The sequence below is a fragment of the Procambarus clarkii genome, chromosome 54 (genome assembly GCF_040958095.1).
Source record: "Procambarus clarkii isolate CNS0578487 chromosome 54, FALCON_Pclarkii_2.0, whole genome shotgun sequence".
NCBI lineage: Eukaryota > Metazoa > Arthropoda > Malacostraca > Decapoda > Cambaridae > Procambarus > Procambarus clarkii.
The window spans coordinates 30,469,908-30,483,363 of record NC_091203.1 but is presented as its reverse complement, the minus strand read 5'-3'; the positions used below and the strand labels follow the sequence as shown (position 1 = coordinate 30,483,363).

At 42.4% G+C, this 13,456-nt stretch overlaps 1 protein-coding gene across 2 annotated transcripts in view; it reads left to right on the top strand.

Moving 5' to 3' along the window:
• Positions 1-12,630, top strand: part of LOC123750704 (zinc finger protein ZFP2) — a 66,249-nt gene extending 53,619 nt beyond the window's left edge. The window contains exon 2 of one of the 2 annotated variants that reach the window (XM_069305225.1): positions 3,187-12,630. In XM_069305225.1, the coding sequence (XP_069161326.1) occupies positions 3,213-5,024 (1,812 nt within the window). In that variant the 5' untranslated portion in view covers positions 3,187-3,212 and the 3' untranslated portion in view covers positions 5,025-12,630. Of the gene's footprint in view, positions 1-3,181 lie in introns of both variants that reach the window. The other variant, XM_069305224.1, reaches the window with a different exon arrangement.
• Positions 12,631-13,456: the final 826 nt, after the last annotated feature.

Below are 13,456 nucleotides of genomic sequence, written 5' to 3'. Positions count from 1 at the left end.
TCTCTCTCTCTCTCTCTCTCTCTCTCTCTCTCTCTCTCTCCCTCTCTCCCTCTCTCTCTCTCTCTCTCTCTCTCTCTCTCTCTCTCTCTCTCTCTCTCTCTCTCTCTCTCTCTCTCTCTCTCCCCCCCCCTCTCTCTCTCTCTTTTTTTTTTTTTTTTTTTTTTTTTTTTTTTTGTTGTTGCCTGGTCATAGAACTCCATTAACACTTTCGCTCGGGGATGACGCAGCATTGCGTCATCCGTTTACTGGCGGTAATGCCGGGGATGACGCAGCATTGCGTCATCCACTTTAAAAATTCGCCAAAAATCAGGTTTGTATCCGATTTTTGGGGGACTGGTTTTAAAATGTGCGCCGATGTCTTCCCATTTCCTTTGTTGAGCCTCGTGGCCCTCAGGCGGCTTGGCACACGCCGTGGGCCCATTGTCTTTGCTCCACTGTTGTGACCAATGTCGTCTCCCCTCGCATCTCAAACGTGTGAACATTTCGGCTATTTTCCGTGGCTATATTTCTTACTGCGGCTTTAGAAACTATCTACGCTTACTCCACGATGGATAGTAATCATGAACAAGGCCCTTCCAGGAAGAAAATTGCGAAAGAAAGGCTTGAAAAGGGTGGGAATTGGGAGTGTAGTAGGAAGGCCTCTGAGCGCTCACTCACGGCTAACGCGTGGCCCGTCTTCAACTCGTCGGCGGTTGGAGCGTGACCAGGTGTTTTTTTTATATGCTAATGTTCCTCTAGAGAATTTTATTACGAACCCATTGAGACCAAAATGAAAGACCTACGACAAAAATTGAGGTGACCAGAGTGAAAATAGTGAAAACATTTTATCCCGTTTGCGCGCTCCCGGGTAACTCGTTCGCACTTTCTCTGTTTGCTGCGGTAATTAGCCGGGCTTTTGGAGTTTATATGCATTTAGTGCTGTAGAGAATTTTATTGCGAACACAATGATACCACATTTATTCTCGTAGAAGGAGAATTGAGGTGACAAAGTTGAAGAGAGTATACACTTTTCGGAATTAACGCGCGCTTCCGTGACACGCTGGGGCCCATATCGCCCTGTCGAGGGGTGGCGCGCGGGGTGAGCGAAAGTGTTAATCCTGTTAGGCATGATTTGCCATCTCTGAACCCATGCTGATGTTGTGTTACAAAGTTCTTCCACTCCAGATGATCCACTAGCTTTTTTTTTGCACATGCTTTAACATCATCTTGCATGGAATGCAAATTAGGGACACTGGCCTGTAGTTTAGTGCCTCCTGTCTATCACCCTTCTTGTATATTGGAACTATATTGGCTGTCTTCCAAATTTTTGGCAGTTCACCTGTTACCAGTGACTTGTTGTCCACCATGGAGAGTGGTAGGCACAGAGCTTCTGCTCCTTCCTTTAGAATCCATGGTGAAGTTCCATCCAGGCCTATAGCCTTTGTCACTTCCAAATCTAGCAGTGTAACACCCAGGACCTCCCCCCCCTTAGAGTTCACACCCAGGGAAGCCTTCTTCAAGAGGTCAGCCCAGATGACCTCCGGTTCATCTTGTAAATTAAAAAAATTCCTGGGTTAGTCTTAGTCAGCATAGTTTCAAGTATGTAATATTTCATGCAAGGGAATTAGACTCCAGATTCTTATGTGTAAACATCCTTGGATCTCCCCCTTTTGGCCAGGTCAGAGATCAGTCACACATGTAATTAATAACTCCTCTCTTGAAGAGTGTATGGTGAATGTCAAACAAGCTTTTTTGAAATATTTCTTGAGTGTTTGTACACTCTTGGTGGGTAGCAACAGCAGATCTCCCCCTCCTCCCTGTGGGGGTTGTATATAGAGGTCCTTTAGGGACTTAGAGAACTCAGAGTGCGGTACACCGGGATCGAGAGCGGGGCTGTGAAGAACATCTCAGCCAGGGAGAGACAGATAGCTTAAGGTAATGTGTGTGATTGAGTTTTTGTTCCATGTCCAAATTTCGTAACTTTTTGCCAGTGTTAGAGTAGGATTTATAATTGGTGATTGACATAATTTTGGTCTCAATAAACTTACGTGAAATTTCCCGTCTGTGTCAATTGTTGAATCCTCTTAGCCTTTTGGATATAGTGGCTGACAACCATTTTCATAATTAATGACAGTCATAGAAAGTACTCTCCAAGTCAAGCAATGTTTCTTGCCTCGTTGCTTGATATAGTTCAATGGTCAAAGGCAGATGGTGGCAGCGTATTTAATCCTTGTGTTAGCATTTCCTTATTGGCAGTGTATCTTTTGGTTCCGGTGTAACCATCATATGTCAGCTCACATTACCGTGTTTCATAACAGTGTTATCAAGTGCAACCGATGGGGAAGTGTTACTCAGGATAAGTAGTGTTTACATTATTAGTTTTAGTGTTCCATTATAGTGGTGCACTTTAGTAGAGTGGCGGTGTTACACTAGAGCGGTGTTACAGCAGATGCTTCCTCACCTCCCCACTGATAATCACAAACTCCTCTAGTGGTGTCTGGTTTGATGTTCCCTCCCTTATCTCTGGGACTTCTTCTTGCTCTGAGGTGAAGACTTCCTGGAATTTCTTATTGAGTTCCTCGCACACTTCCTTGTCGTTTGTAGTGAATCTTTCTGCCCCTATCCTACTTTCATTACCTGTTCCTTCACTGTTGTTTTCCTCCTGATGTGGCTATGCAGCAGTTTGGGTTGAGTCTTTGCCTTGCTCGCTATGTCATTTTCATATTGCCTCTCTACCTCTCTTCTCACCCTGACGTATTCATTCCTGGCGCTCTGGTATCTTTCTCTGCTCTCTAGTGTTCTGTTGTTTCTATAGTTTCTCCATGCCCTTTTACTTACTTGCTTTGCTAGTTTACAATTATGATTAAACCATGGGTTTCTTATCTCATTTCATTTTTTTCCTTTTGGACTGGGACAAACTTGTCTGCTGCCTCCTTACACTTCTGTGTGATGTAGTGATGTAGTCCATCATGTCTTGAACCGTCTTTCCTCTGAACTCTGTTTCCCAAGCTATTTCAGTTAGAAATTTTCTCATCTACTCATTTCTAATGTGTGTGTGCTTTGGGTTGATGTCCTTGTTTTGTGTGTTTGTGCATTAGGTTGTTGTCCTTGTTTTGTGTGTGCATTTTTTGCAAATATGAAAATATTAAAAATGTTTTCATATTGTCTGTTTCAAAATTTCACCAAATTCGTTTTTTTTCAGGATAGTTGCTGAGTGATAGAAGGATAATCTAATGGATATGGATGCATTCTTGGCCGCAAGGCAATGGGAGCTGGAGTTCAACAGATCATCGAAACTCATAATTGAAGAACTTAATAAAAAATGGCTGGCTATGAAGAGATCCTTCTTATACAAGGAGCAAGAGCTGGCAAAGCTACACAGGCAGGCCCCAATATTTGTGAGTAGAGTGAAGGCTACAAGTAAATACAGTGATGGTGCTAGCAGTAACAGTAGTAGTGGGAGTAGTAGCAGCACCAATAGTGATGTCACACAAAAGAACTGGAAAGTTAAAAAAAAAATTGAGGGATCCAGCATGTGCTTTAGTAATGAACAAACAAATAGTCCTGAAATCGTAAGAAAAAGGGGAAATCGTAAACTTACCTGCAGTGTTTGTGGTCTTATGTGTCAGCATAATGCTCACTTTCAAATTCATATGCGCACTCATACTGGTGAAAAGCCATTTAAATGTGGTTACTGTGAACGAGCTTTTGCGCAGAAATCTGACTTGACAAAACATGAGCGTATCCACACTGGTGAAAAGCCATTCAAATGTGACATATGTGACAAAGCATTTGCAATAGGTAAATCACTGCAGGATCACCGACGACAACACACTGGCGAAAGACCTTATGAGTGCACTGAATGTAAGCGAAGCTTCAGAAACTCTTCTGGGTTGAGTGAACATCGCAAAACTCACAGAAAGCAATATGAAAGAGAGACTCTTGGCAAAAGTACCAAAAAGAAGCGTGGAGTATCGCTCCTAAAGCAGCGCCACAGCTCTGATGCAGCCAGATGTAGTTTTTGTTGTAAAAACTTCTCAAACAAACATAGGTTGCTTTCTCACATCAAAATGATGCACAAGAAAGATGTCCCTTATCAGTGTGCCAAGTGCTATATAAACTATTCCTCAATGGATTCTCTGTGTCTGCATGTGAGTGCTGCTCACAGGTACACAATACCACAACAAACTATGATGGTTCCATCATATAACTGTTCAAGTTGTGTGTCAAAATTTACCTCACAAGCAGCTTTGACCGAGCACATGAAAGACACCGGCCACACTGACTTCAAATGTGATGTTTGTGATCTGGCAGTTGAAGATTTGGAGAAGCTCATTGACCATCGCTGGGACCACATAACAGAAGGCCAAGTTAAGGAGAAATGTAAAAAATTAAACAAAACGTCTCTCTGCAAAGGGCCAAGAACTGTAGGTGGGAATGGAAAAAATAATCAGATCAAAGATTATAATATAATAAAGAAGCAAAGAGAAGAATTTTTTCCAGGAAAGTTGAGAGTAATGACCATCCTACCCATTGAGGCTTTCAGAGAATTATCTGGAGATACACCGAATAAAGATGACAATAATGAGACAACCGAGAGCCAGAAATTGGATGGGACATCTGCTCTTCGGAAAATCAGGAGAATGTCCACGCACAACATGGCACATCCTGATAGCCTCTCAGTAATGACAAGCACAGAATATGTATTTCGAAGTTGTAATAAAGAGAAAAATAAACGAATGTCTCTGTTGGCTAACAAAAAACCCTCAAAACACCATGAATCATTGAACATGAAGCAAGTGCTCACATATGATAGCAGATCAACACCCCAGACACAAATGGACATATCTCCAAGTTGCCCTATTTCAATACCCCAAACAGAACTACCCGCATCAACAAGTTACCGCAGCTCGGCATCATTGCAAAAAAAGAAGGAAGAGGTAAAAACACTCCACACAACAGATGATCCTTTATTTGTAGGTGGAGGTTCACAGGGATGGGATGCTCACTGGCTGGATGAAGGCATTGACATAATTTCTATTTAAGAAATTGTGCAAGTTATTAATTCTCAGACTTAAATTAATTATTATTTATTTACAAATAAGGACATTGTCTGCTTGCATTGAATATTTTTTCTTCTCTGTAAGAAGTGGCAGAGAAAGTATGATAGTTAACGTGTGTGTGTGTTATTTCCAAAGTGTAATTACTTAAGTGTAGTTACAGGATGAGAGCTATGCTCGTGGTGTCCCGTCTTCCCAGTACTCTTTGTCATATAACACTTTGAAACTACTGACAGTTTTGGCCTCCACCACCACCTCACTTTACTTGTTCCAACCGTCTACCACTCTGCATGCAAAAGAAAAAGAAAATCTGTGTATGCACAAGCATGCATGTGTGTAATTATCTAAGTGTGTGAGTGTGTGCGTGTATGTGTAATGACCTCATCTCAGAGTCTCTTGCTAAAAGCACTCAGTAATGATACCTTGTTAGTGATTTTGTTTACATAAGAACTAATCTAATTAGTTAATATGGAAAATACTTGGTTAATACTCATCAATATATATTTTGTTTGTTTTACAGTACAGTATTTGTTTTATTTATATTAAATCAGATATATTTTATATAATTGAACTATAGTTTATATATAGTATATTGAGACCTGTTAATTTTGAAAATGGCTGCTGCTGTCTGATTATATTCCAAAATAGGTTAAGGTATTTTTATTTTTATATCTTGAAAGAGATTACATTTACCATTCATGGACTGCATTTATTTTATTAAAACAGCTGTATTGTGTTCTGTTAATAATTATGGTTTCTAAAATAAATGTGATTGCCAACACAGCTGCAGTTCTTAAAGCAGCAATTGTATATAAAACAGCTGTTTATAAAACATGTGGTCCCTAAACAGCTGTTTACAATACAGAGCAAGAAGTTGGGCCCTGTGTGGAGCAGAACATGAAGTTCCTAAAATATAGAATGGTAATAGTTTGCATTCTAATGACGTGCTAACAAAATATCCTTTACACTTGGCATCATATTTCAATCCAAACTATCCTGACGTTCTATCACTACCAATTATTTTGGTCATGAATTATAATGCACCTGACATAGGTTATCTATTTATATGCTTTCTATACTTGAGGCCATTCATGTTTCAAAATTTTAGAAAAAAAATCAATGTTTTAACTCTGGACGTTTTTGGAAACTGAAACCAAGAATAGCATAAACTTTTCAGCAAACACTGTTCCGTTGCCTACAGTTAATGATTGTTCGCACATTATGGGGGTTTTCAGAGTTAACTGAAAAATGGTACTAAGAATATTTTAGATTTTTCTGAAGCATTTTAAATCAATCTTTTGTGTCCATTTGCATATAAAAAGTACATATAATCATAAATAAATACAAGATATAAAATTATTTGAAAATCAATGTTCTTTGTCAATAAACAGAAATACAAACCAAAATTTAGTGTAAATTATTGTAAGTGCACTGCTCCTGCATCCAATGGTTTTAGGATGACATTTTGAGTGTTCTTTCATAACAACGATATTGTGGGTATTCTCTTGTTAATAACAATAAGATTGTAAGTGTTCTCATCACTAACAATAATATTATGTGTGTGTTTTCTCCTAACATGATGAACATGTAATTTTGCAGCATCAGATTGCCCCTTTTGGCTGTTCATGACTGTAATGTGTTTAATCTCGGCAATATGTCATCATGTGTTACTAAGCATACCAGGATTGCATTTGATGCAAGACATTAGTGACCATGCTTTTTATTAGTCTTTATTTTAATACACTAGCAAATTTATGTATTTACTAGATGGTGCACCTGGCAGTGTCTGGGTCTGTGTCTGTCTGTCTCTCCCCCTCTTCCATTCTCCCTCTCTCCTTCTCTCCCATTCTCCCTCTTTCTCTACCATTCTCTCTCTTTCTCTCCCATTCTCCCTCTCTTCCATTCTCACTGAGCCATGACACTGAACCACTACAGGTACTTCAGTGGTTAAGTATCGATACTACTTCAGCGCCAGAGAAAACTGTATAGTTTTCAAGAAGTGCTAGACCAACTAGACTGTGGTAAATACATGGGCCTGTGGGGTGCTCCAAACAACAGTCTGTTGAACCAAGCTCTCAAGTCAAGCCTGGCCCCCCAGGCTGGACCTATGGTATTAGACGGACTCCCAGAATCCCATCCAAGTACAATCCAGGTAAGCACCATTTCACAAGCTGCCTCAAGTATTGGTTCACCTCCAGCCTGCTCGTGATGCGCCTAAGCCTGCTTTGTCTTTGGATGAAGCAGGCTTAGGCGCAGGACCAAGCTTCATGCTCTCCTCCAGAGATGGGGTAATTGTTCTTTTGACCCTGGTACAGTAGGTGTTTTGTTTGCAGCCAGCTCCTTTTCTGGTGAAAAACAAATACTTTTGGAGCAGTCTTCTCATTATTGGTGCTTGGTTGGTTTGGCTGGGGTGGCATCATGTGTTATGGCTACTCTGCCCAATTACCTTCATGTCACCAATTCTGCTTCAGTGGATACTTTGTGGGCAGATACAGTGTCCTTGGTTCCATGTTCCATGACATATATTTAGAACATAAGAACATAAGAATGAAGGTAACTGCAGAAGGCCTATTGGCCCATTCAAGGCAGCAGCTATTTATATCCACCCAATCTCATTCATATATATGTCTGACCTGCACTTGAAACAATCAAGGGATCCCACTTCTGTTATGTAACGCAGTAATTGGTTCCAGAAATCAACAACCTTATTACCGAACTAGGATTTACCCAGGTCTTTCCTAAGTCTAAACTTATCCAATTTATACCCATTGTTTCATGTTCTGTTTTGTGATAATACTTTTAATACCTTATTAATATCCCCTTTGTTATGTCGATTCATCCACTTGTACACCTCTAATTCTTTGCCTTTCTAGCAAATGTAATTTAAGGTTTGTCAATCTTTCTTCGTATGACAGGTTTCTAATATGGGGGATTAACTTTGTCATCATGACACTACACTACATTTTTCGTTCCAGAGTCGTTCTGGTTGGCGGACTGCCTGCTCTTCTCAAGGAAGCTCAGATGCCGTTGCAGGTTTTCCTGGGGGACGAGTTGAGCATCTCGATGTTTGTTTGTTTGCCCCTGCACTTCTGCGGGATGTTGGGGTGCATTGCCCTCAACTGTGCGTGCGTCGTCTGCATTGTTGACGCTGTTTGCGCCGCTTCTGCGGCATGAGGTTTCGCAGGTTTTTGCTTCTTGACTTGTGTGTCGACAGGCAGTGCTTGCTTTTTCCTTGGAGTTCGCTTGGCCCCTGGCTCTTCTGATGTCTGCACTTTTTCGTCCGCTGCTATTTGCAAAGTCTGCAGTTGTGCAGTGTCTGCAGGCGGCTTCATCTAGTTGCCGTCCTCGGTCCGGTTTGTTGGTTCTCCAGGGGGCTCGTGGGTGCACGCCTTCCTTCCCGGAAGGGTCGTGCCAAAGCTCGGGGTTCTTCCTGTCGTGGTAGGCCAGTGGTGCCAGATTCTGGGCTGGCGCAGCCTTCGGTTCCGTCTGTTTCTGGTCAGCAGGGGGATTGCCCTATACGCTGTTTAGGGTCTCATAAGGTGCGTCAGTCCTTTCACGGTTCGTTTCATTAATGGGGCAATGGGGAAAAGGCTCGCTCTGTTCACTCGCGCCTGGTCCCACGATTTGTGGGCGTTGTTTCGTGCGGGTTGCGGTGGCGTTGGGTGGCTCCTCCTCCTTCGGGGGGGAGGGGGGGGAGGGTCTGGTGGGGGCGGGCCTCTTCTCCTTCGTTCTGTAGAGTCCTCTTGGAGTGGGTTCACTTGGCCGTGGTCAAAACCACCTCATTTCTCTGGTGGGTTCTCGCCTGTTTCCGGCACCGACACGGGGCTGTGCGGACCTCCAGTTCATTCTAGTCTATTCCCGTCTAGACCCATGGGTTTCTTGCCCCTCCTATTGAATGACTACTGTCTCAGGTCTGTCTTCTGTTGGAGTCGGCAACTTGGATGGTGTTCCTCGACCTCTAAGGCACGTATTGGCTTGTCCCAAATCATCCAGGGGTTCCGGGACTTGGTCGGTTTGGTTGTGGGGCGTCCAGGTTACCACCTTCGTTGCCTTCCAATCTACTTGTGTCTGGTGCCTCGTGTTTTCACACACCTTCCTCGGGTCGTGGTGGCCCGCCTGCATCTGTTAGGTGTTCGGGTTCTGGCCTCCCTCGACGACTGGCTGGTTTGGGCTCCCAGCCGGTCCGCGTGTTTGCTTGGTTCTTTCCCGGCTCGCCGGGTTTGGGTTCCTGGTGGCATGGCGGAAGTCCCATCTGGTTCCCTCTCAGGTTCGGGCTTAGCTGGGTCTTGTGTGGGACACTCGGACTGCTTCCTTGTCTCTTCCTCTGGCAGCTCTGCTTCGCTTGCATTCCTGTCTTCGTCTGTTTCTGAGGGGCTCCTGGGTCGCTCGGGGGTTTGGGTGAGAGCCTGAAATTTGCCGTAGTGGTCTACCCACCGGGTTGAGTGTGGCTTTGTCGGCTGTTCTGGTTCCTTCAGCGGACATCCCTTACCCTGTCAGCCTCTCACAACCGCTGGGTTCGGCCTCCGGGGGCTTGGCGTTGGTTGCTGCATCACCGGCTTCCTCTTCGTGTATTTCGGGGTTCAGTGCCTTGGCACCTATCCGAGCCCTCGCTCAACATGTTCACAGACACGTCGTCTCTGGGCTGGGGCTTTGTGACCAGTGCTTACCAGACCAGGGACAGTGGACTCTGTCCTTTCGTCGGGCTCATAGCACGATGCAGGGGTTCGCGGCTGTGTGGATTTCACTCTGGAGGATTCGGGTCGCTCGTGGATCGACGATCAGGCTCCATTCAGTCTGTTCCCCGGTGGTTCATTGCCTGAACCACGGGGGGTTCACTGCGGTCCTTGATTTTTTGGGGCTGGTCGCATTGGGTGACTCGTCTGCTGAATTCTCGGGTTTTGGCTCTCCTGGTGGTTCACATTCGGGGGGTGTACAATGTCCTGGCGGACGGCCTATCCCAGTTCATTCCCTTTTCCACGGAATGGACGGTCGACGCTTACTCATTCAGTTGGCTCTGCCGGACGTTCGGGCCTCCAGAAGTGGATCTTTTCACGTCAGCGTGGTTGAGGTGTCTTCCAGTATACGTGGCGCCCTTCCCCAACATCGGGGTCGATGCCTTCAGGCAGGACTGGGCGAGGTGGTATACCTATACCTCTTTCTCCCGGTTCAGCTGTTGCTCCAGGTCTTGGCTCGCTTGGAGACTTAACAGGGAAGAGTTGTCCTTCTGGCTCCTTGGTGGCCGGCCCAACCTTGGTTTCAGGTGCTGCCTGCTCGGTGGTTTTTCAGTACTGTTTTTTTACTCCTGCCATCACACTGAGCATAGCCTATGAAATTTCAGTCGCCACGTTTAGTCTAAACTTACATTCCACACACTGTGATATGAGTAGTACTGTAATTCATTGTTCCATACCACCCTTCATTCATTTACAGGATACTTCTTTCATTCTTTCACTCGTGCTCTTGCAATGTTTACATCATTCCAGTCTTTAATCTTGCTCCTTTCAGCTTTGTTTCACATAAACCTTGTGCATCAAATCTGCTCTCCTTATAAACTCTCACCACTTCCAGCTTGCTTAATTTTGTTGTTTATTCCTTTTAACATTCCACACTCATACAAGCCTAACTTAATTTTCTAGGAATTAGCAAGGTGTGCCTCGCACTGCCAAATCCAATTTTGCCCTTTCTGGAAAGGAATTTGAGAAGGTGAGTCTCCAGCATTCTATATGATCAAAAACATATCACGGGCTTAAATCACAAAAGTTGTGTGTTTTGTGAAGTTAGAAAGGGAATGTTATAAATTAATTCTGTTATGAAACTTTCCATTGGTATCATCTACAACTCGAGCAGCACAGTTAAACTTTAAGCATTGTCCTCCCATTAGAGGAAAGTGTACAGTGTACTATTTATAGGAATAACATGAACACTATGTTCTTATATAAGTATATTATATGAATGGCTGTCTTTGTTTATAAAATGTGAAGAAAATGCTGTATGCCAGATGTCATTTCTGTATTTTAGTAGCACAGTGAATATTTGAAAATGACTCTTGGTGAATGTACTGTTTAACAAAGAGTTGATCTGGACAGTTTTATGGCTCAGTTGTCACAAATAGTATGAGTCTTCACATTTACTGATGTTTGCTCACTTTATCATGGATGATAATTTCCAGTGCAAAATGTGTAATACAAGTTTTTATAAGGGCGAGTGTATGGAAATCTTTTAGCATAAATGTTTGGAATGCTAGTTCTTTGTACTATTTATGTATTTTAGCTTCACAACGGGTCATGTACTAGTTGCTTTAGTGCCAAGAACATGATAAACACTGGTATTACAGTAGACATGTCTCTGGATGTACTGCAATCCTTATTGACAAATGGTATTAAATATTACTTAGGTTCTTCTTCTTTGTACAGTGGGATACAGCACACTTAATGCAAATAGTTGCAGAGTATTTGTTGTGAACTTATTAAAATGTGTGTAAAGTTGTGTTTTGTGATCCCATTGTGAAAGTCATGATAGATTTAGATCCTAGGTAGGTGCTACATTTAGATGAACAATGTAAAGATATGTGCAATATAAATGCAAACTGTTACCTTATAATGATTATGATGAATTATTTCTTGAATGGAACTGTATGTTAGTAAATATTTTTTTCCAGGTACACCAAAGTGTTTTGCTAAAGAAATTTGAAAGGCATGTCAGTTTACTGATTTTAATGAAATTCAAAACCATCTTCGTGATGGGGAGTTTGGGGTCAACACTCTTATTTTTGTAATTCCACTTCTGTACTGTACTAACTTGTTTATCTGCTAAACAAAATTTCCATGAGCACATATGTACATGAAGGTGTAGCATGAACATGGGAATAGGCATCTGTACTCACCTAGTTGTGCTTGCGGGGGGTTGAGCTGTGGCTCTTTAGTCCCGCCTCTCAATCATCAATCAACTGGTGGGATCTGTGCACTAGTGCTGGTGGTTCTTGGTGCAACTGAGATTGTGCATCTTCAGCTTTCACTTCAAATTTTGTAATATGGGTCATGAGATATTGACTTTTGTAGAATCAATAATACATAACAGTATGGTAGTTATATGCTGTACTTTCTCAACTTGCTGATAAAATTTGTCAAACATCAAGAACATTTTAGCTCAGTCTTCCCACTTTCTGTGAACTACTTTAGAAAATTGTTATACAGTATGATTGAGCTCAGCTCACTGATGGCTTAAAACCTGTCACTGGGTAGAATTATGTGCATATTTCCAATAGTATTGTCATTTGAAAGGTGTGTAGTTGGTTTAATTTTAAACTTGGTGATTAGGAAGGAATATAAGGTCCATGTGCTGGAAACAGCCTCAGCTTTAAGAATCTTATGTGTGCCATTTTCCAAAAGTATAGTGTATGATAGGCACAGTAGTCAATTTTATGGCCATTTTGTTTTTATACACAAGTTGCACATGGCTCAATTCCTTGCTGATCACTGTACACTTGAGGTGTATTACTTGTTAGGTTCATACTGCCCAATTCTACCTTGTTAGTTGCTATAGGTGTTCCAGTACTGTATGCATTTGTTATAAAAATAAATGTCTGAATTATGTTAATGTTTATTGCCCTTTAACCCTTCAATTGTGCATAGCATCTAGGGTTGCTTCATTGGTGGTGTGCACTGCTACCAAGGATACTTTTAGCTCTATCATAAGAGTTAAAACTCCTGTGGATTCATGGGGGCTCACATCCTCTTCCTCATATCTGCAACAAAACAGGCACCATCTTGGGAAAAAATACTGGGCACCCCTCCTGTGTATGAGGGCCTCACTTCTAACACAACCTACATTGGTAGCAATCCTGCTAGTGATCATCTCAAAGTGAGATAAACAGAGACAGCACACAACTACAGTTTCCTGCCTCTGCAAATTATGTAATGGGACCTCATATTCGTTTAAAAATTTAATGTGAACAATTATTCATAATCAGGATTTAGTGACTGTGACCAGTGATCATGAATCAGTGACATCATAATATTTCCTCTCTTCACTGCCAAAGTATATACAATTATTTCTGGAGGGAGCCCCTTGTGCCTCCTTGAAGATTATGGCTTGTAGCTTTCTGAGATTGCTTCATATCGAAGGGTCACATTAGTCATGAATAGTTCTGTTTGGCCTACTGGAGACCAGAGTCAGAACCTGGCCTGCTCATAAGAGGCACAGGGAGCAAGTGACAATCTGCCACCTCACCAGAAAAAGCCTCTCAAAGTTGGCACAGCTTTACAAACAACTGGAGGGTTCACAGAAAATAAAGCCTTCAAAACTGCTAAACAAATTCTACAAATGAGTCACACTGAACAAGGGATTCACTTAAATGAGCTTGAAACTTGTTAGTAAATATTATCACCACCAGGCAGCCTGGCTCCATCTCCCAGCTG